Raw genomic sequence first — 20,564 nt, 5'->3', positions numbered from 1 at the left:
TTTTACTAAACTAATAGAAGACTTGGTGATATTACAGCTGGCTTGTTATCTTCACTTGCATGATATCCTTCCTGCCTCTGTCAGGATTTTGTACTTTTTCTTTAGCACAGAAACAGTTCTGTGCTTTCTTTTATACCATGTTAGGGCACTTTTGAGGGAAGGGAAAAACGCAGTTACTCCAATTTGATTCATCTTCAGCCTTCGAATTAGTGGACCATACTCGTCTCTTACAAAATTTTGAGGGTACGAGAATTATAGAGAATGTTCTAAACTAGTTTAAAGTTTTTTGTGCAGAAGATCATATAGAGTTAATTTGCATGCTGGTTTACCTTCCCATGTGCCTCAAGTTTTCTCTCTCCCCTGTATTTAATGTTTTTGGGGGGTTTTTTTGCGAACTCTGGATTCATTGTTAGATAGAAATGGTTTTCTTCATTATATTTAAGCTGATGATATCTCTGTTCCGATTCCATTACAGTTAGTATTTGATACTGATCTTACAGTTCAATACTGTATTGATTTACTGGAAAATGGATGAATGCCCATAGCTTAATATTTAATAATGACAAAACAAAATTTTTGTGTTTTAACACTAAACCAGAGTGTATTCCCAAAACGATCACTATTAATCAAGATGAATATAACTTTTCTCCTGCTGTTACAATTTTAGGAGTTCACGTTGACAGTACCATCTCTATGGAAGAATAGACTAACGTTAGTCAAGAAAAGCTTTTTTTTTTTTTTAATTGCTTTACTTATATTACACAAGTAATAACTTGTTACATGCAACACAGGGAAATAATACAAATTCAGTATGTCTTCATATACAAAGAAAAAAAGGAGGAAAAAACTTTTTTACTTCATTTTTGTTTCGTATTTAGCCCTTCCTTAGACCACTAACTTGGGGAGTGACCAAAACATTTAAGGAAATCAAAGTGGAATACAATAAACAAGAAAAGGCCCAGCCCACCCTACGTTAAATCATACGGCCTATTTAACAGTTGTTAATTCCCCTGATACCCTCTTCAGGTCTATGAAAGCCCTAAGCTGATCTGGTACAAAAAAACATATTTGATTCCCAAATATTAACAATGCATTTACAAGGGTAAGCTAAAAAGAAAGTAGCCCCCAACAATTTTGTTTCATCTCTTATATCTAAGAAACTTTTCGGTTTGTCTTGAGTAGATCTAGTGACATCTGGGAATATCCTTAATTTTTGACCACAAACTTTTTTATTTTATTTGTAGCATTTGTATCCCACATTTTCCCACCAATTTGCAGGCTCAATGTGGCTTATATTTGCCGCAATGGCGGTTGCCATTTCCGGGTAACAGAATTACAAATGGTAATGCATTTAGGTGCATACATACATGGTAACATACATGGAACAGATCATGGAATATATATATACCATGTGCATACATACATGGTAAGGAAGAATACATTATGGTATTGCATGAAGGTTCCTGAGTAATAAATTGGATTGTAACATACATTAGGTCATCGGCTCTAGAGAGACCCTATTCGACGTAAGGTTTAAAGTGGTAGTGCTTGATCAGTAATAGAAAGGGTTTAAGCAGTCATGCGATAAAAGGTCAATTTTGTTTAAATCGTGTATAATGTTATTATTTAGTATTTAAGATGGATGTTTATGGTATGCCATCTTGAAAAAATCTGTTTACAGTAGTTTTCGGAAGATGGTCAGGTCCTGTGTTGTTTTTATGGCCTTCGGTAGTGTGTTGTGCAGATGTATGAGAAACTGGTCGCGTATGTGGATTTATATTTTAGCCGTTTACAGTTATGCTAGTGGAGATTGAGTAATGTGCATGATGATCTTTTTGCATTCCTAGTAGGCAAGTCTATAAGGTCTGACATGTAGGTCGGGGCTTCCCCGTTGATGATCTTGTGGACTAGGGTGCAAACTTTGAACGTAATTCGTTCTTTTAGTGGGAGCCAGTATAGTTTTTCTCTTAGGGGTTTGGCGCTTTTGTATTTCGCTTTCCCAAATATGATTTGTTCTTTACATCTGACAAATGGCATTGCAGTAGTCTAGATGACTTAGCACCATTGATTATACTAGGCTGTGGAATACTTCCCTTGGGAAGAAAGGTTTGATTCTTTTAAGTTTCCACATTGAGTAGAACATTTTCTTTGCTGTATTTTTCGCATGGTCTTCAAGTGTGAGATTTCGGTCAATTGCGACTCCCATGATTTTCAGGCTGTCTGAGACCGGAAGTGTGTAGTCTGGGGTGTTTATGGTATTGGGCTTGTTTGTGTTGTATTGTGAGGACAAGATGAGACATTGTGTTTTTTCTGCATTTAGCTTTAGTTGGAATGCGTCCGCCCACGAGTTCATTATTTGGAGGCTGTGTGTGATTTCATTTGGTTAACATTCTTAAAGTATAACTTCAAAATGGCATTAAAGTCTTGTTCAAATACAAATGATACCAATAATGTGGCCCTTTTTGTTACTTCTAATAATGATTCCGCCAAAAATCAAGGAAATATTTCTTAAATCATCCAATTTCTCCTCTTCCTGGACCTGTTCCATTTCTTCATAAGAACCTACTTGTCTCTTCTTTTCTGGAAGAAAGAATATCTTATTTATAGGAGGAATATTTTGAGCTGAAATTTTCAAATTTTCAATAAGGCATTTTTAAACAGTTCTAAAGGAAGAATTCCAACAGGCCTTGGGAAGTTCAATATCCTCATATTTAGATGTCTGTTATAATTTTCAATTTGTTCTATTTTTTGACGTATAAACGAATTATCTTCCATAACTGCTGAAATATTGTCCTTAATAGTCACAATGTAGTGTGATACGAGTCTAATCATCAGAATTAAATGTGTAGCATGATATTGTGCTGAATCAGATACAAATATATATATCAACACAAAAATGCAGCTTTAAAAATATATTTGAAGATGCAGCAGAAACTGGCTTTCATTCCAAAGCCCTCTTCCCCCTCCCTTTGGGGAACATTTAAAAGACAAAAGGTACTGCCTGCAAGGAGTTTTCAAACTCTCTGTCCCTCCCTTTTCCTGGGAAACGTTTGGGAACACTTAAAGACAAAAGAGAGATATAGCTTCCTCTGCCCTCCCACCTAAAATTACTATTAACAAAAGCTTGACTAAGGTGGGTACCTGAAGGCTCATCCAGACATCTCCGAAAACCAAAGACCCAAGAGACAGAAAGTCTGGAGAACCCATTGAAGACAAAGACTTCAGAGGAAAAGCATAAACAAAACATTTGCCTGTCATCAGAGGTATACCTGCCCACTCCCATCAGCTATCAGACAAATGGACGCCAGGACATCTGCAGAAAGGCAAGACTTATAATGTGATCATGTGAACAGACTACAATAACCATAATGCCTTGCAAGTTATCCAGTGCAAACCAGGAAGCAGGTGCTGGGACTCTGTGATCATATCCTCCTGCAAGCTTGCAAGAGTATAAAAGATAGAAGCTGTTCCAGACACAAGCAGATGCTTCTCTTCAACTGCAACTCGGATCCATCACTGCAGAAGCCCTGCTCCCTGCTCCTGTGACCACATGGCTCATCACTCTGCTGAATAATAGAACTTTTCCAAAAGACTCTCTCTCTCAGCTTCAACAATCCTACAACAAAGACTGTTCTGTAAGGACTTCCGGTGGAGGCATGGAGCGGTGAAGACGTGAGACAGAACTGCTCCGGGGCGCATATCAAAATCTGCGCTCGTAGAATCAAACACCCACCCAAAAATCGAAACACAAACAAGCAAAGGTATATCGCCCACAAATTGGCGGTTGGTGGCGGCTGAAGCGACGCAGATGGCTGCGAAAACGGCCCGCAAAGATCCAAAAGAAAAAGCCCGCGCCGCGGAGAACAAAATGGCGGACAGGGCCGCGCCAAAATCACCATCGCCAGGCACATCGTGGGCTACAGAAATCACGGAAGAGGTGAGGGCAGCGGTGGAACAAGCGGTGGGCAATAAGCTGCAACTTATATTGGACAAACTAGAAGGGCTGACTGAGAAGCACACACAACTGTTTTCTGAACTTCAGGAGGTGCAGCGTAGAGTTGGGCTGGCGGAGGAGGATATACAAAAGGTCTCAGAAGAACAACCGAGAATGCAGGCGCGCCTTGCGGAGGTGGAGGCAAAGCTCGATGATCTTGAAAATCGTTCGAGACGGAACAATCTGCACCTTGTGGGGCTGCCTGAAACCCTGCCTGAGCGGAATCTATGTGTATTCCTGGAAAAATGGCTACCAGAGGCGCTTAGCAATGAGGAACTGGCGATAGCATTACGGGTGGAAAGAGCGCACAGACTCGGCCAGAGGAGGGAGAATACAGGAAGGCCCCGAGTGGTGATCTTTAGGATCTTGAACTATGCCCACAAAATGCTCATCTTACAAGAACTGCATGCAGGCAAGCAATTGGAATATAAAAACAAAAAAATCCTCTGTTTTCAAGATTATTCCACTGCAGTGTCCACAGCGCGAAAAGGCTTTGCACCGCTGTGCACCAAACTTTTTGGGCTCAAGTATAGATTCAGTCTCCTATACCCAGCTAAGCTCAAACTGCTGGAAAATGGACAAGCAGTCTACTTTGAGAAAGTAGAAGAAGCAACTAAATATGTAGACCGAATGCTGGCCAAAGAGCGTGAGGGCTGAGAACAAGAGGGAGCTCTATCAAGGAGAGAAGAGACTACACTAAGCATCGTTTACAAGTTAATAGTTTCAGTGGAGATGGACTGGTCCATACAAGTGCAAGTTACTGACATGTTCGGGCTACAGGAGTATTATTATGCAAGTTATGCAAGTAGCAAGTTAATAAGTGAGTTTGGCTGGCTCATATCAGGAGATAATGCGAGATGAGCTGTTGCCCACTCTTGTTGTTTGTGTTTTGAGAGTTTACAGTTGGCCCAGTTGTTAGAAGCATTAAGGACACTTGGCACAGCAGACAGCTAATGACAGAGGCAAGACAGAGGAGTAGTGGTCATAAAGGATGTAGACAGCGATTGTTTGAATCTCCACTGAGGATTTATTACGTGCCAAGTACAAGCAAAGTGGATAAATGTGGTGTTCGGGCTAACAGACATGGAAATCCGAGGGCTACAGCCTGCCAAATGATTACGGGCATAGTGAGGGGCTGGCACAGCTGTTAGCCTGAGGAGAACTGAGGGTGCTTACGATGGACATGGACAGAAGGGACATTTTCGTTGGTCTTGTTTAACACAAGAGGCTTGGTGAGAAATCAGTCCTGGTGACGGGTTGGGTGGGTGGGGATAGCCACAGATACATGAGGCGCCCTAGCCTTGGAAAACAGGAAGTTATGCCAATAGGCAAGGGACGACAGATGGTGGGTATAGAGGGGGAAGGGGATACGGGGGGTAGGGGGGGTGGATGGGAGGGAGGGGGAGGGAAGGGGAAATCCCTGTATGCATGGAATTGTAAAGAGAGAAGTATGAAGGAAAACCTAGGGGCGGCCCAAAGGAGAGTGAAGGAGGAATCCCTAGAGAAGGCGGAGGCTGGGACGCTCTCTCTGTGTATAAGAAAGAAGAGTGTAAACAAAGCCTTACAAGTAAGACACAGAACAGAGAGAGGTGTGACATGACAACTTTGCAATGCATAACATAAATGTGGGGGGCATCCACTCGCCGATTAAGAGGCAAAAAATCCTGAAAGTGTTGAATGATAAAAAAGTGTCCATAGCGTTCTTGCAGGAAACGCACCTTGCAAGGGATGAACATGAGAAGTTGAAAACTTGGTGGGTGGGGGAGCTATATGATGCACCAGCAGTTGGGAAAAAGGGAGGAGTGGTGATACTGATAAGGAAAAACTTGAATGTAGAGGTTGAGAAGGTGGTGGCTGATAGAGGGGGGAGATATGTTATAGTCTCAGTGGTTGTGGAGAGACAGTCACTCCTGCTATGCAATATATATGCTCCCAATACCTATGATAGGAAGTTTGTCACTCAAATCACACGTAAACTCCATAGCTTGGGTGACATTCCCTTAGTGGTAGGAGGAGATCTGAATGATGTATTAGACCCGACTTGGGATAGGTCCCACCCAACTGGGAGGGATCTGGCAAGAAGGGAGAGAGGTAACTCTAGAATTTGTGATATGTTAGAACTGGTGGATGTATGGAGAATATTGCACCCGGTAGACAAAGATTTTACACATCTCTCCAGAGCACACCAAACGCTATCTAGAATAGACTATATATGGATCTCCAGAGAGTTACTAACAAAAGTGGAGGAGGCACAGATAGGCCCCATAACGATTTCTGACCATGCTTGGGTGAGAGTTCAGATTAAAGTGGGAGAGGGAGGATTTCAGCTAGGGTCCTGGCGTTTTCCAACCTATCTTTACCGCGACCCCCAGTTCTTGCCCTTCCTGGTGGAGAAATGGAGAGATTATAGCAGTAACAATGAACAACATAGGATAGATCCTATACTCTATTGGGAAGCGGCGAAGGCGGTACTGCGGGGAGATATAATATCCTATCTAGCTTTTAAAAAACGGGTCAGAAATAGGGAAGTGATGAGGCTGGAAAGACAGGTAGTAGCGCTACGGAAGAAATATGGGGTACATCATGAACTGAGACTTAAAAGACAGTTATTGGAGACGCAACAGGCCCTTAATGAACTTTTACATGAGCAAGCACAGAAAACGAACATATATTACAAGTACAAGCTATATAGGTTTGCTAATAAAAGTGGTAGATTTCTAGCTCGAATCGCCCACAGGCGATTCAGTGCCAAAAAAATACTCGCAATGGAGGATAACACGGGAACACGGGTAAATACGGATGAAAGTATAGTCAAAATATTGGGGGACGTTTTTGGCCGCCTATATGCAAAACAAAAAGACCTAGTGAGACCTAGTGAGACTTATCTTCATAGTGTGGACCTGCCACAGATTTCAGAAGAGGATGCAGAGGTATTAAATGCTCCTATTACAGAAGAGGAGGTAGACCTAGTAATTAAAGGGAGCAAACTGGGGAAGGCACCGGGGCCGGATGGCCTGCGGAATGAATTCTACAAGCTCCTTAATAGTGAGATAGGCCCTGTATTGACCGCAGTGTTTAATGACAACATACAACAAGGACAACTGCCTAGGCACCTAAATAGAGCACATATTAGCGTATTGCCAAAACCAGGTAAGCCAGCTGATAAACCAGACTCGTATAGGCCGATCTCGTTGCTGAACACTGAAGTAAAACTCTTAGCAAAGATACTGGCAAATCGGCTAGCCAGATGTTTACCATCTTTAATTATAGATTCACAAGTGGGGTTTACGTGTGGGAGGGTAACAGCTAAGAATATGCGTCGCCCTGGAAAAAATAAGACATGATAGGAGCAAAGCCCTGCTTATTAGTTTCGACGCCGAAAAGGCGTTTGACCGAGTTGATTGGAATTATTTGTTTGCAGTGTTGAAGGCCTATGGGATCACAGGTTTATATGCGAGGGCAATAAGAACTTTGTATACAGATCCGCAGGCTCAGATATTCGCCAACGGTCTACGGTCTGACTGGTTCCCGATAAAGAGAGGCACGAGACAGGGATGTCCACTATCGCCATTACTTTTCATATTGGTGTTGGACCCTCTTCTCAGAGAAATCCAGCATAATACTGATATTCAGGGAGTTACAATACGCGACCATAGTTTTAAAACAGCAGCCTTTGCAGATGATCTGTTGGTATTAATCACTGATCCCAAACGATCTCTGCCACATCTCATGGAAAGTTTAAAGGAGTATGGGGACTACTCAGGATTCAGATTGAACCTCCTGAAATCTGAAGCGCTAGCTAGCAATGCAGAACTCGAGGGGGAGTGGGGAGATAGATTCCCTATAAGGTGGGCAAGGGGTTCCTTTAGATATCTGGGCATACAGCTCCCTATGGATACCAGACAAATTTATGACCTGAATATCGCCAAGTTGCTAAAGGATACTCGGGAACAATTATCCCGTTGGTCTGGGCTACCTGTGTGACTTATGGGTCGGATACAACTATTTCGAATGATAATATTCCCGCGCTGGTTTTATGTACTGCAAGCGTTACCGTTGCGCCTGGGAAGGCGAGAGTTGGTAGCATTGAGAAGACTAGTAGTGAAGTATTGCTGGGCTGGTAGAAAACCTAGGATGAAGTGGCAATATCTAATAGGGAATGGGAGGCAGGGAGGGTTAGGCATTCCAGACATGAGGACATATAATCAGGCATGTCTACTGAGGCATTTGAGGGATTGGGTCCTTGATACAAACACCTACACGGATGTGGATCTAGAAAGGGCACATGAATTACTTAATACATGTTAGGAGAAAAGGACAACTACCCGAAAAAGTTAAAGATAGCATGTTGCTGGGGCCGCTATGGCATATGTGGCGGGAATTGGTACAAAGGTGGGGTCAGGATCCAACGGCTAGCAGACTATTACCTCTTGTTGGGAATAAGGATTTCACACCGGGCAGTGATAACGCAGTGTTTCGCACACTTCAAGGCCAAGGGGTGGAGTTATTGGGTAGTTTTCTCAGTGACGATAACACTGTGATTTCTATAGCTGACTTTCAACGTAAGTGTTCAGGGGGGCCATTGGGGATATTGGCTTACCATCAGCTCGCCCACTACATACATAGCATCCCAAAGGGAGGACTAACTCATAGATTTGAGATTAAGCTGAGGGAGTTCTTGGAAGGGGATGCGTTGGGACAGGTCTCTGTATCTTGGTTTTTTAGAGAGCTAGAGAAAGGGCTACCGGAGAGGCGAGTAACTGAGGTGGCAATGAAATGGGAAACTGAAATTCATAGGAATATCTCTGAACACCATTTACAACAATCATTGAGGGGCATGCAGAAGGTGATACATAGTGCAGAGTTGCAAGAGTGCCAATATAGAATAATACATAGAGCATACCTCTCTCCCAGAAGGGCATTTCATGCATGGGTGACAGAGACGGATGGGTGCCTAAAATGTGGGCAGGGCGGTGCTAATCTAACACACTGTATATGGCAATGTAAGACCATAAAGGCATTCTGGGGGAGAATAGGCCAATTCGTAAGGGAGGTCACGGGCTCCCAAGTTCTTATTACATTTGAAAGAATGCTGCTGAGTGTGCCTGAACAATGGGATGCAGGGACCCAGGGAGAAAGAGTGTTCCTGAGCAAATCTTGTATAGTGGGGAAAAAATGTATTATGAATCACTGGATATTGGACACACACCCCTCTTACTGGTACTGGCGAAATAAGATGCACCAACTGATGTTATGGGAAGCGAGAGGGGCAAGAGTGACACCAAAACGGCAAGTGAGATTTTTGACGGTGTGGGGACAATACATAAATATGATTTCACCGAAAGCAAGAAGCCAGGTGCTTAATGGGTTGCCATGGGGAAATGGAGAGGATAGGTTGAGATAAGGCTGAACCATGCCAATAGGGGAGGGAGAGGGGGAGAAGCATAAGAATTGACCAATAAGATTAAGACTAAGATATGGTTGATGATAAGGGGTCGTAATAGAACCGTCGAATCATCAGCACTTTATATTAAAGGAATGAAAAGGGGGGGTAGGGAGGGCAGAAAAGTGATTGTTAATAATCCAGTTCATGTTATTACAATGTTGATAGCATTATTATAGGAAATGTTGTACAACTGGACTATGTGTTGTATTATTTTGGAGTATATTCAATAAAAATGTTTGAAATAACTAAGTGGGAAGAGAGCCTCCACGGAGAGACAGCAATCTACAACAGAGTGGAATGTTGAAATTGTTGCAATATAAATGCATACCCAGCCATCTGATAGTCGTCTTATATTGTAAAGTTGAAGCTTGGTTAGAGTATAGGATGGTACATAAATAACAGGTTGGACTTATTGTGGTGTATCATCACTCCGTGGGGCAAAATGGTTCTCTATGTATAATTAAGCGATATTAGATTGTAACAAGCCTGGAAAATAAAAATGGTCAATGCTTGATGGAATGTTAAGGGAAGGGGGGTGGGAGGGAGAAAATATAAATGTTTGATGATGCAGCGGAAAAGCTTACTGATGGGCACGATGTGAAACCAATGTCAATGTTATTATGAGAAATTCCAGTTTTGTTTGCTCTGCTGTTCATCAATAAAAACCTTTGAAACATAAGACTGTTCTGTAAGTTATAACTTTTGATCTAGATTTGCTAATTTACTTAAGCACAGATTACCTGTAAAGATCTCTTAAAAGAACTCTCTCGTTTATATGATTGCATTAATCATATTGTAACTTAATAAACCTTTTGAATCTAAATATATAGTGTTCTTGTTCTTTAAACCTGGTAATGCAGGTTAATGCAATCCAATAAATACACTTAATTCCTTTTATTCTTGCAATTGTAAATCATTCTTACCTTATAGGTAAGTGGTGGAGAAACATTAGTGAGTGCTCTAGCTATCCCCAAGTATAAATTAATTCCTTGTAACAACAACATCAGTTTGATATTTTAGTACCTGATCACTTAAGTTCTGCTTTAATTTATCCATCAATTTGGAAAGATGCTCCACCATTGAAACTAGTGTAGTGCTCCTTTTTAATGAGAAAACTATGTATTATTTGGAAATATTTTGAAGTAGATCAGTTTGAGAGCTTAGTGTATGCACTATTACTGTTATATCTTGACTATTGCAATTCAGTGTATATGAGTTGCATGAAGGGGTTATTGAGGAGACTTTAGACCGTGCAAAACACAGCTATATGGTTAATCTTTGGGCTATCTAAATATGACAGTGTTTCCTCATTTTATGTTAGACTCCACTGGCTACCAATTGAAGCCAGAATCCATTTTAAATTTGCTTGTTTTCTTTTTAAAATATTACATGGTTTAATTCCTAGCTACCTTCTTTCTCATTTTTGTTTTGCAGCTTCCTCCAGAACTAGGGAGATGTGATAGTGCTAATTTTTTCACCTTTCCTTCGGTTAAGGGTAAAAGGCGACTATTGCTGTTTGAGAAATCTTTAGCTGTCCAAGCTGACAGATTGTGGAAGGATATTGCTAGAATGTTTTTAATTTCTCAATCCTACCTTGAACATTTTTAAGTTTATATTACAGGCTTGATTGTAATTCTTTAATTGGTTCATGTAATTTCCAGAGGATTGTTCTGGTTTTTTGGTACCTGTGACCCACTTAGAACTGAAAGGTAGCGGGATACAAGTGAAGATGTTAATGTTAAAAGGCAGAACTACAAAATCTAATACAAATCATCTTTACCTTCTATAGTCAAGACTGTTTTACTTGGGTCAGGAATATAAAGTAATAGACACATTCTGAGGCCAATATAAAAGTGTAGAAGGCTTTGGGGCTCGTTTTCAAAGCACTGAGACTTACAAAATCCCATAGGTTACTATGGAACTTTGTACGTCTAAGTGCTTTGAAAATACACATCATTTGTGCACAATTCTGCATGCAACCACATGCACTAGAGGCCGACTGAATTTCAGTAATGGCAAAGAAACGAAACCGATCCGAAATTTTGATTGCATCATGTTATGCCAATGCATTTTCAGCTGAAATCAAAACCGCCCCCCCCCCCCTCCCAAATGACCAAAAGCGCTGCCCTCCTACCACTACTATGTTGTCCTTTAGCCTACCATAAGCGTCCTGTGGTCTAGTGGCCTAACCGGGACAGAAGCCATCCCGAATCGTACCTGCCCCTGCCGTCTCCGCCATCAAAATGGCTGCCAAGACCTACCATGGAAGGACTCAGCAGCCATTTTGACGGTAGAGACAGAAGCAACTAGGGATCACTCCTACCTTGTTTTTTTATTCTGCTCATTCTGAAATCCAAGTAGTAACCTCCCACCACCTCCGTGTAGCAGAAGAAATGACTCATTGTAGACTCTCCTCATTCCAACCTAAACAATTATTTACACTGTTCAATCAGTAAACCAAATGAAACACAGAAGCTGCTTTAACACCTACTAGAGATGTGCATTTTTTTTTAAACATGAGAAACATCTTCCATGTTTGTTTTCAGCATGAAACAAGAACAAATCTGAAATTTAGGTTTTGTGTGTGTGTGTGTTAAAAGAGGGTAGATGCCCCACCTTTTCAAAAGAGGGCACAGAGGGGCACCCTCAGGAAAAGAAGGCACTCTACCAATGATAATGCTCCTGTAACAAAAACAAAAATGAAGGCCCATGAAACAACATTTTTGGGCTACACATACCTAAAAACTACATCTAATTCTTCTCATGTCATCTTTACCTGTTTATCTTGTGATTCAAACGTTAATAGGAGATGTGAGCAATCACTTCATATGGGGCTCTATTTACTAAGGGGTCCTTTGACAAAGCCACGGTAAAAAGTGGCCTGCGGTAGTGTAGGAGCATCTTTCTGGCGCACGCTGGGCCACTTTTTACCGCAGCTGGGAAAATGGCCATTTTTAATCGGCCAGGAAATGGGCGTGCAAAAAAATTAAAACTAGTGAACGCCTATTTATGGCCTGAGCTGTTACCACCAGCCACTGACCCAGCAGTAAGGGCTTGCGCGCTAACCACACAGTAACCATGCAGCATGCATCAATGTGGCTGCGCTGCTGATTACAACCAAGAACACCCCCATGGTTGAAAATAGAAAAAATATTTTCTACCGCTGGATTTGGCGCACACCAAACTCGGAATTACTGCTGAGCATAAGTGCTACCCCGGCGATAGTGATGATTTGGCGTGCGCTACCTGTGCGTTAGCCCTCCAGCGGCTTTGTAAAAGGGCCCCTTAGATACCATGTGTTAATTACCAAATTTAACATATGTTAATCTCAGTTTTGGGTGGGTTTCTCACCCACTATTTAAGTTATCTATAACATGATACAGTTAGTAATATTTACTATGGTGGCTATAACTGTTCTAAGTTAGTAGTAAATACAGGGTAACCACGTCAGGGTCAGCTACAAGGCACACTCCCTGCTCATTGTCCAACTAATTCCACATAAGCTAACACACCAGCTGACATGCCACTTTACCAGTTAACATGTGTTGACCATATGCACCAATAGCTATAGCAGTATATTAAACAGACCTCTTATTTGGGCAGGCTAAAAATGCTCAGGCCTGTGTCAAAGTCTTCTGACTCAAACAGAATATTTTTTTTGTTGTTGTTTTGTTTTTTAACACAGATATCCTCAAAGAGGCAGAAAACAGAAGCAAAGTTGTGCTTAAGGTCTCTAAGCTTATATAAACAGTTGCTATTAGTCTTCCAAAATGCCACCTTGGTAGAAAATGATGGCACAGATTCAGAATTTGAAGTGTTCAAGAATGTATGAAAACCTCGTCATGAGAGCAAACTCAATGGGCACCCTATGCTTGGAACAATATGATTACAGATGACTTTATGAAATAACTTATAAAGGCTGCTCACATGGACCTGGCAGCCCACAGTATACCAAAAGGAAACACATCAAATTACATCTAGGTAAAGTGCTCTGCAGATGTTACCCTGAATTGAGACATTCATAGGGCAGTACAGTCACAAGGCCTTTCAAGCAATCTTATATAGACAGGCCCTTATTTAACTAAGCACACACATACACTTTTGATTCAACTGTTTGCTGATGGTTAATGCAAAAGACAACTAATGCCTTCTGGGACAAATTCCATGGATCTTTTCAGTAAACCCAAATCACATCAGCTATTTGCTACAGTGTCATTTACTATGAGCAAGTTAACATTTTCCATCATACTTTAAAAATTGAACACAGTTTAATTGTTTCTTGACAAAAAGGTTAGAAAGCAAAAATGTGTTAACTATGCCAAAATAAACATATTTACTCTTCAGATTTTCTTGAACTAAAATGTATATAAGCCTTGTTCTGCCAATGTTAAAGAATGACTTTGTACTTCCTCTAAAAAGGAATCGTCCTGAGGCTCGCATACTACAATAAAGATTATCTGATGTAAACAGGACCGAGCCATTGTCAGATAAGTGAAAAGTTGGACAATATGCAAAACAATGGTAACCACATAAAAAATGCACAGAAAACATACTTTATGCATAAATAAAAGGCATAGGGTATCTGTTTTTAAAATACAGTATTGTTTGACAGTAACTAGCAGCATGAAAAACAGGTAGAGAAACCTGCGCAGTTCTTAACACGATGACATCATCTGGGGTCTGTCAGATATGCTGGATAGTCGGATAATTCAGACTGTACTGTATTACAAAAACCTAACATGGTAGATCCCATGAAGAATACTTAGAGAAGCCCCAGATTTTTCCCCCAACACCTCCTCCCCGCCCCCTTATTTGAGTTCGCTGGAGGTCAAAGGCTTCATGTTCACGCCAAACGGATAAATACACTCAAATTTAGTACTGTACTGTGGCTTGAGTTCAACTCTAATAAAAAATAAAATTTGCCTATGTATAGGACAAAACAGGAAATATACTTTATTCTATATTAAGCATCCGTTCTCTCTTTTTTTTAATGTTTTATTTATTTATATTGATTACAATTCAATGAGAAATAATACAGAAATTGGTAATTCAAAATAGTAAAAATAACTTGTCAAAATTAACTACAGATGAAAATTATACAGACTTAGTCCAAAATATATAAGGTAATTTGGATCCAAGATAAGAAAATATGAAATCAAAGAAATATTAAACAAAAATCTAAATTTTTGTAACCCATCAAGCTCTTTCCTTTCTATCACTACAGTGCGCATCTGCAACTCAAACAGTGATATTTATCTCCTCTTTAGCAACCAAAAATTCTTCCAGTTGCTTGGGATCAAAGAATTGAACTTGTTTAGTTTGAAATAATACACAACATATGCAAGGAAATTTAAGCCTCCACTCTCTCTCAATTGTAAACTGGCAGCCAACAATTTTCAAGTCTACACCTAACACCTACAAACGACTTTAAATTTCAATGGCTCTAATATATTTATTAGAAATGCCCCTACAATCCAAGAGCCTCTTTTACCAAGCCACAAATTCCCACACAGCAATGCCGACAAAACCCATCCAAAGAAAATGGGCTTTGTCAGCATTACCACACCGGGGACCACTAGTGCTGCTTGATAAAAGAGGCTCCAAGTATCTAATTTACTACTACTACTACTACTACTACTTAACATTTCTAAAGCGCTACTAGGGTTACGCAGCGCTGTACAGTTTAACATGGAAGGACGGTCCCTGCTCAAAGAGCTTACAATCTAAAAAGACAAATGTACAGTTAATTATATAGGTCAGACAGATTGGGGCAACCTATATGTTCGAAAGGTTAGGTTCGGTTATAACCCACGGATCCAAGTCCAGTCCTCGGGGTCTGCACTCAGTCTGGTTTCCACAATAAATATATACAAGATCTCCACTATACGCCAAAAGATCTGCATATTCATAACGGAAAGCATGAAAACCTGAATAGGATTATATCCTCAAGGGCTGAATTTGTGGACCCTGGCTATAGCTAAAGAGTATGTCATTTATTGGTCACATGTGATCCTTCACCTTTCCATTCCAAGAGCCTTCAGATAACATACATTTAAAAAGTTAATACGGTGGCTCAATAAAAATAAGAAATCTCTCACTAGTTATAATTTTCCTTTATAGATCAACATCTGAAACAAAAGACAACTAATAAAGCCAAAGCAGGTTGTTAGATGAGGCCATTTCACACCATTTCGTGCACAAAAGATATTAACCTCACAAATGTATTGCATGGAAAATTTTTGAAAGACTGAGATTTGCATACAGAACACCATTCCAGTTCATGCACCGGTATAGTTTTTGTGCACAGAACTGTTATCTCCCTTCTGTCTTTTAAAGCTGCAGGAACTTATGGTAGCATTTAAAAAAAAAAAAGGAGAGACCTAGCATGAAATCTGCTCAATTAACCTTTCTATACTGCCTCAGACCTAGTCAAACATTTCTTGCATTGTGTGCACTTTAAAATCACACATTTACCTTCAGTCACTGAGGCAGAATACCTAATGGATTTGTTACCATTCATTTTAATATACTGTGCATACAAGTGTACCATGCAAGTTAACTTCTGTGCTGAATCCCTATGTGCACTGGGTGCTAACATGCGCACACACCTCTCAGTAACCATATGCTTCTGCTAGCAGCCCCCACTTAAGAGAAACAGATGCATCAACACAGAAAAAAAACAATACAAGGGGGAGGGAAACTGGTGTTTTCTACCTATCTAATCAAAGTGGCATAATCTCCACTGGGCAGACTGGATAAGTGGTTTCTGTCTTTTTCAGCAATCATTTACTATGAGGAAAGCTAAGCGGCTAGGGCGCTTCGGCTTACTGAAGAGACAGCTGAGGGGAGATATGATAGAGGTTTATAAAATAGTGAGTGGAGTGGAACAGGTATGTGAATCACTTGTTTACTCTTTACAAAAATACTAGGACTAGGAGGCATACTATGAAGCTGTTAAGTAGTAAATTTAAAACAAACTAGAGAAAATATTTCTTCACTCAACATACAATTAAACTCTGAATTCACTGCCACAGAATGCGGTAAAAGTAGTTAGCATAGCATGGTTTTAAAAAAGTGGAGTGGATGAGTAGACTAGTGGTTAGTGCAGTGGACTTTGATCCTGGGGAACTGAGTTTGATTCCCACTGCAGCTCCTTGTGACTCTGGGCAAGTCACTTAACCTTCCATTGCCCCTGGTACAAAATAAGTACCTGAATATATGTAAACCACTTTGAATGTAGTTGCAAAAACTTCAGAAAGGCGGTATATCAAGTCCTATTTCCCTTCCCCAAGACAGGTTTTGGGAACCTTCTCTATAAACACCTAAAAGTCTCCTCTCTTATCAAGGGCATTAGAAAACAAACCAACTTGGCAGGTAAAGAAAACGGTGCAAATATCTAGCCCAGAAATGTGCAAAATGGTAGGAGCAGTGGGCTGAGAACCAGAGAAGACGAGTTCAAATATCATTGTGGCTCCCCACGATCTTCAGCAAGTCACTTAACTCTCCATTGCCTCGGGACAGAAAAATAGCTACTGTACCATCAGAATGTTAACTCACCTTGAACTATTAACAAATGAATAAGTCGTGTGCTAAATCCAAAATCCCCTCTCACCAAACATATGATGTGAAGTTTAACCACAAAGTTGCCAAAGTGTTGAAATCAGACGTTTTATCCCTGGAATTACTGAAACCAAATTAGTATTTCTTTCTTGCAGAAAGTGGGGCGTACCTGGACGACTACTTGTTTCCCAATCAAGGCTCCGTAAAACGCTACTTAAGCGCACTAATGAGCTTAAGTAGCGCATTAGTGTAGAAATAAGTGCAGAAATGGAAGGTTATTGCACTACCATAACATTTTTGACAAGTTTCAGGCGTTACTGTCTCGTTTTAGTTCAAACCCGGGGGAGGGGAGTGTAAGTTCCATACAAGTGCAGAACCGCTCTTAATTTTGCAAATATGCAAGTGAATGGGCTAACCAAAAAAATCAGGGTCCCCGGGTCCAAGCACGCTGTGAACAGGGCACATTATTCGGTCCTTCTACAGAGCTCGGGGTCGTCACTTTGCTATTTCCCCTGCAGACCGGGGCATCTCGCGCTGAATTTCAGAAACTGTCACCGAGTGGGCGCATTATTTTACCTTTTATACCACCCGTCTCCCTTCCACTGGCCGCTAAAGGACAGCAGAGGCAGGAACGGAAACTACAAACCCCGAAGCGAAGAGAGGGACCCCAGCACGGGAAGGGCTCGGTGCTTCACTTACCGCTATCCACTCCAACGGTGATGAGGAGGAGGAGAAGGGGAAGGGTCAAGTACGGCCTGGACAGGGGCGCCGGGAGGGCTGAGGCAAAGCCACCACAAAACAACTTGCGCGCCGCCATCTTTCTGACGGAACGTGGAAGTTGCTGCTGTTGCTGCTGCTGGGTTGGTTCAACGTCAGATTGGGAGGCCGCTCACGTGACGTTGCGCGAGTCTGGAGGCGGAGCGGGGAATTTCCGACTGGGGAAAGACAGTCTATCCCCCTTCCTTCCCCATAAAGGCGAGGGCGGTGGGATTCTCCTTTTTGCACGTCAGTCCCGCTGAGGCTGTAGTCATAAGAGCCAACTTTTCAAAATTATTTTTTTTGCGGGGTTGCTAATAAACCCAAAACAAATTACCTCGACCTGGACTTTTGTTCAAAATTGGGGGTGCTGAAACACCCACAAAACTGGCGCCTATGCCACTAGTGCCTGCAGCTCCATGGGAAGAGGTCAAACGGGGTGCAGAGAAATTTCCTGAAATCTGAGGCAAATTATTGAAACTACTACTACTACTACTTATCATTTCTATAGCGCTACTAGACATACGCAGCGCTCAACTTAGAGGGGCATAGCTAGCAGCCCATTTTTTTTGGGGGGGGGAACATTCTTCTCTGCTCTCCTCCCTCCCCCTGTAAAGAGTTTACCTTTGTTGGCAGGGATGCCCAAAGCGATCCTGCTGAAGAGCACCGCAGGTCCGCAGCCCAACCCCCCCAGTGCAAAGGCAGCCAGGGCCGGTCTTAGGCAGAGGCGACCGAGGCAGCCACATAGGGCCCCGCGCAGCACGCCTCAACTCTGCCTCACCTTGCGCCTCCGACCTCCGCCGCTGCTCGCCTCATGACCGCATCCACATAATCATCATCACTGGCAGGGTTGCCAAATTAAAAAAAAAATTCCCACACAAAACAGCCCAAAACCCGCCCAAAAACCGCACACACCCCACCCCCGCCGTCATCAACCCCGCCCCTTCTGTCATCACCCCCACCGTCATCAACCTCGCCCCTTCCATCATCACCCCTGCCCCCGCCATCATCAGCCCCACCCCTTCCGTCATCACCCCGCCCCCATCATCGCCCCGCCCAATAAGTCACCAAACCCCACCCAAAACATCACAAACCCCGCCTCTGTCACCATTAGCCCCACCCCCCGCTGGCCAAAAAACCGCCCCAAAATCCGCACAAAAAAAACAAAACGAGCCCAAAAACCGCAACCCGCCACGGGCAAAAGTTTCCCGCAGCGGGTTGCGGAAAACCGCCCAATTGGGCAGGAAAACCGCCCATCTGGCAACCGTGATCACTGGGTCCGCCGTCAGCTCCCGAGAGACTGAGTCCCCGCCTCCCCTGACTAACTGCAGCAAATCCAGCGATGCTAGCGAGCCAGCGACGGCCCTGCCCCTGACAGCGACGATGACTAGGACAGACAGATGGCTCACCTCAGGCTCCAGCTTCCCGCTCAATGTCCTGCCTTCTGAAGTTCTGATGACGTATTTCCTGTTTCCGGACCGCGAGGGCTGGAGTCACTGAGCGGGAAAAGCTGGAGGTGGCGAGGTGAGCCACCGTCGCTGACGCCACCCGTCTCTACTGAGTGCTGTGTGAAGAAGGCTGCTGCTTCTGGAGTGCTGGTAGGCGACGAGATTGGTTTTTGTGATGATGGGATTGGGATATTAGAAAGAAGAGGCAGGCAGTAAAGGGAGAGGGCTGGGGCTTGAGGAGAAAAAGACCTGATGTGATCATGGACCTTTGGGTTGGCAGGTCAGGTGATTGCACTGATTGGTAAAGAGGTAAAAAGGGAATTGTGAAGGGGTGGGGGAGAAAACTGTGATGGCAGGAGGAGAGAAAAAAGGAACCAAGGTTTGAGGGTGAGGGGAAATGGAATGGGCACTAGGAATTGACAGGGAGAGGAGAAACCTGAGGGTGAGCGGATCAGCAGGGACTCAGGGACTACAGGCCTGAGGAGGAAAATGGAAGGGAGAAAAAGTGGCCTTAGCTGGGGATGGCAGAACAGCGATTGGAGGGAGAAAGGGAGACCAGAGGAGAGAAGAGTGAGTGAGATTCAGTGATTGGCAATGGGCTGAGCATGATTTGGACTGGGGACTGGAGGGAGAAAATGTTGTCTTGAAGGAGAGAGTGGAGAGTTGTGCAGGCACTGGCAGTGTGAATGGGAGAGAAGGGCTCTCTCTCCGGGCATAGCCGGCCCTGAAATTTGGGGGAGGGGGGAATACATGCCTCCCTCTCCCCTCCCTTGTGCAGGCACGCCATGGGCGTAGACTGGGGGGGTGAGGGGGGCAATGCCCCCCCCCCCAAACGACGAACACGACAAAGATGACGAAAACAACTTAATCTTTTTTCCCGCAGCGGAGAACGGGCAAGCGTAAAAGCAGCAAGCAAGCGCAGCCAGGCTCAAGTACTCCGTCCTTCGCTTTCTGAATCCTGCCCTCTCAGCGTCCCGCCCGAAAGGAAATGACATCAGAGGAAGGCGGGATGCTGAGAGGGCAGGATTCAGAAAGCGAAGGACGGAGTACTTGAGCCTGGCTGCGCTTGCTTGCTGCTTTTACGCTTGCCCGTTCGCCGCTGCTAGAGAAGAGAAGCATTTATTTAAAAGTAGATGGGGGGGGGTGGAGCTGCAGAACCATGGAGGATATGGGAGGAACAGAGAGAGGGGCTGCCCTGCCCTATGGGGGGAGCTTGAGAGAGAGGCTGTTGCCTGATTGGTAGGTGGTGAGAGAGGGGAAAGCTGCTGGGACCCTGGGGAGGGGGTTAAGAGAGGAGGTGAAGATGCTGGGTCACAGTGTCTGAGAGAGTGGTTCAGAGAGAAGAGAGCTGCCGTATTGG

At 43.0% G+C, this 20,564-nt stretch overlaps 1 protein-coding gene across 1 annotated transcript in view; it reads right to left on the bottom strand.

Annotated features, from left to right (window-relative positions):
* The window catches only part of C8H5orf15 (chromosome 8 C5orf15 homolog), a 47,347-nt gene extending 29,486 nt beyond the window's left edge, over nucleotides 1–17,861 (bottom strand). Inside the window, exon 1 of the mRNA XM_030212263.1 lies at nucleotides 17,700–17,861. Within this exon, the coding sequence (XP_030068123.1) occupies nucleotides 17,700–17,817 (118 nt within the window). The 5' untranslated portion in view covers nucleotides 17,818–17,861. The remainder of the gene's footprint in view (nucleotides 1–17,699) is intronic.
* Nucleotides 17,862–20,564: the final 2,703 nt, after the last annotated feature.

Source organism: Microcaecilia unicolor, chromosome 8 (genome assembly GCF_901765095.1).
Source record: "Microcaecilia unicolor chromosome 8, aMicUni1.1, whole genome shotgun sequence".
NCBI classification, from domain to species: domain Eukaryota; kingdom Metazoa; phylum Chordata; class Amphibia; order Gymnophiona; family Siphonopidae; genus Microcaecilia; species Microcaecilia unicolor.
Note: the sequence above shows the minus strand (reverse complement) of the source record. Positions and strands in the feature narration are given on the sequence as shown.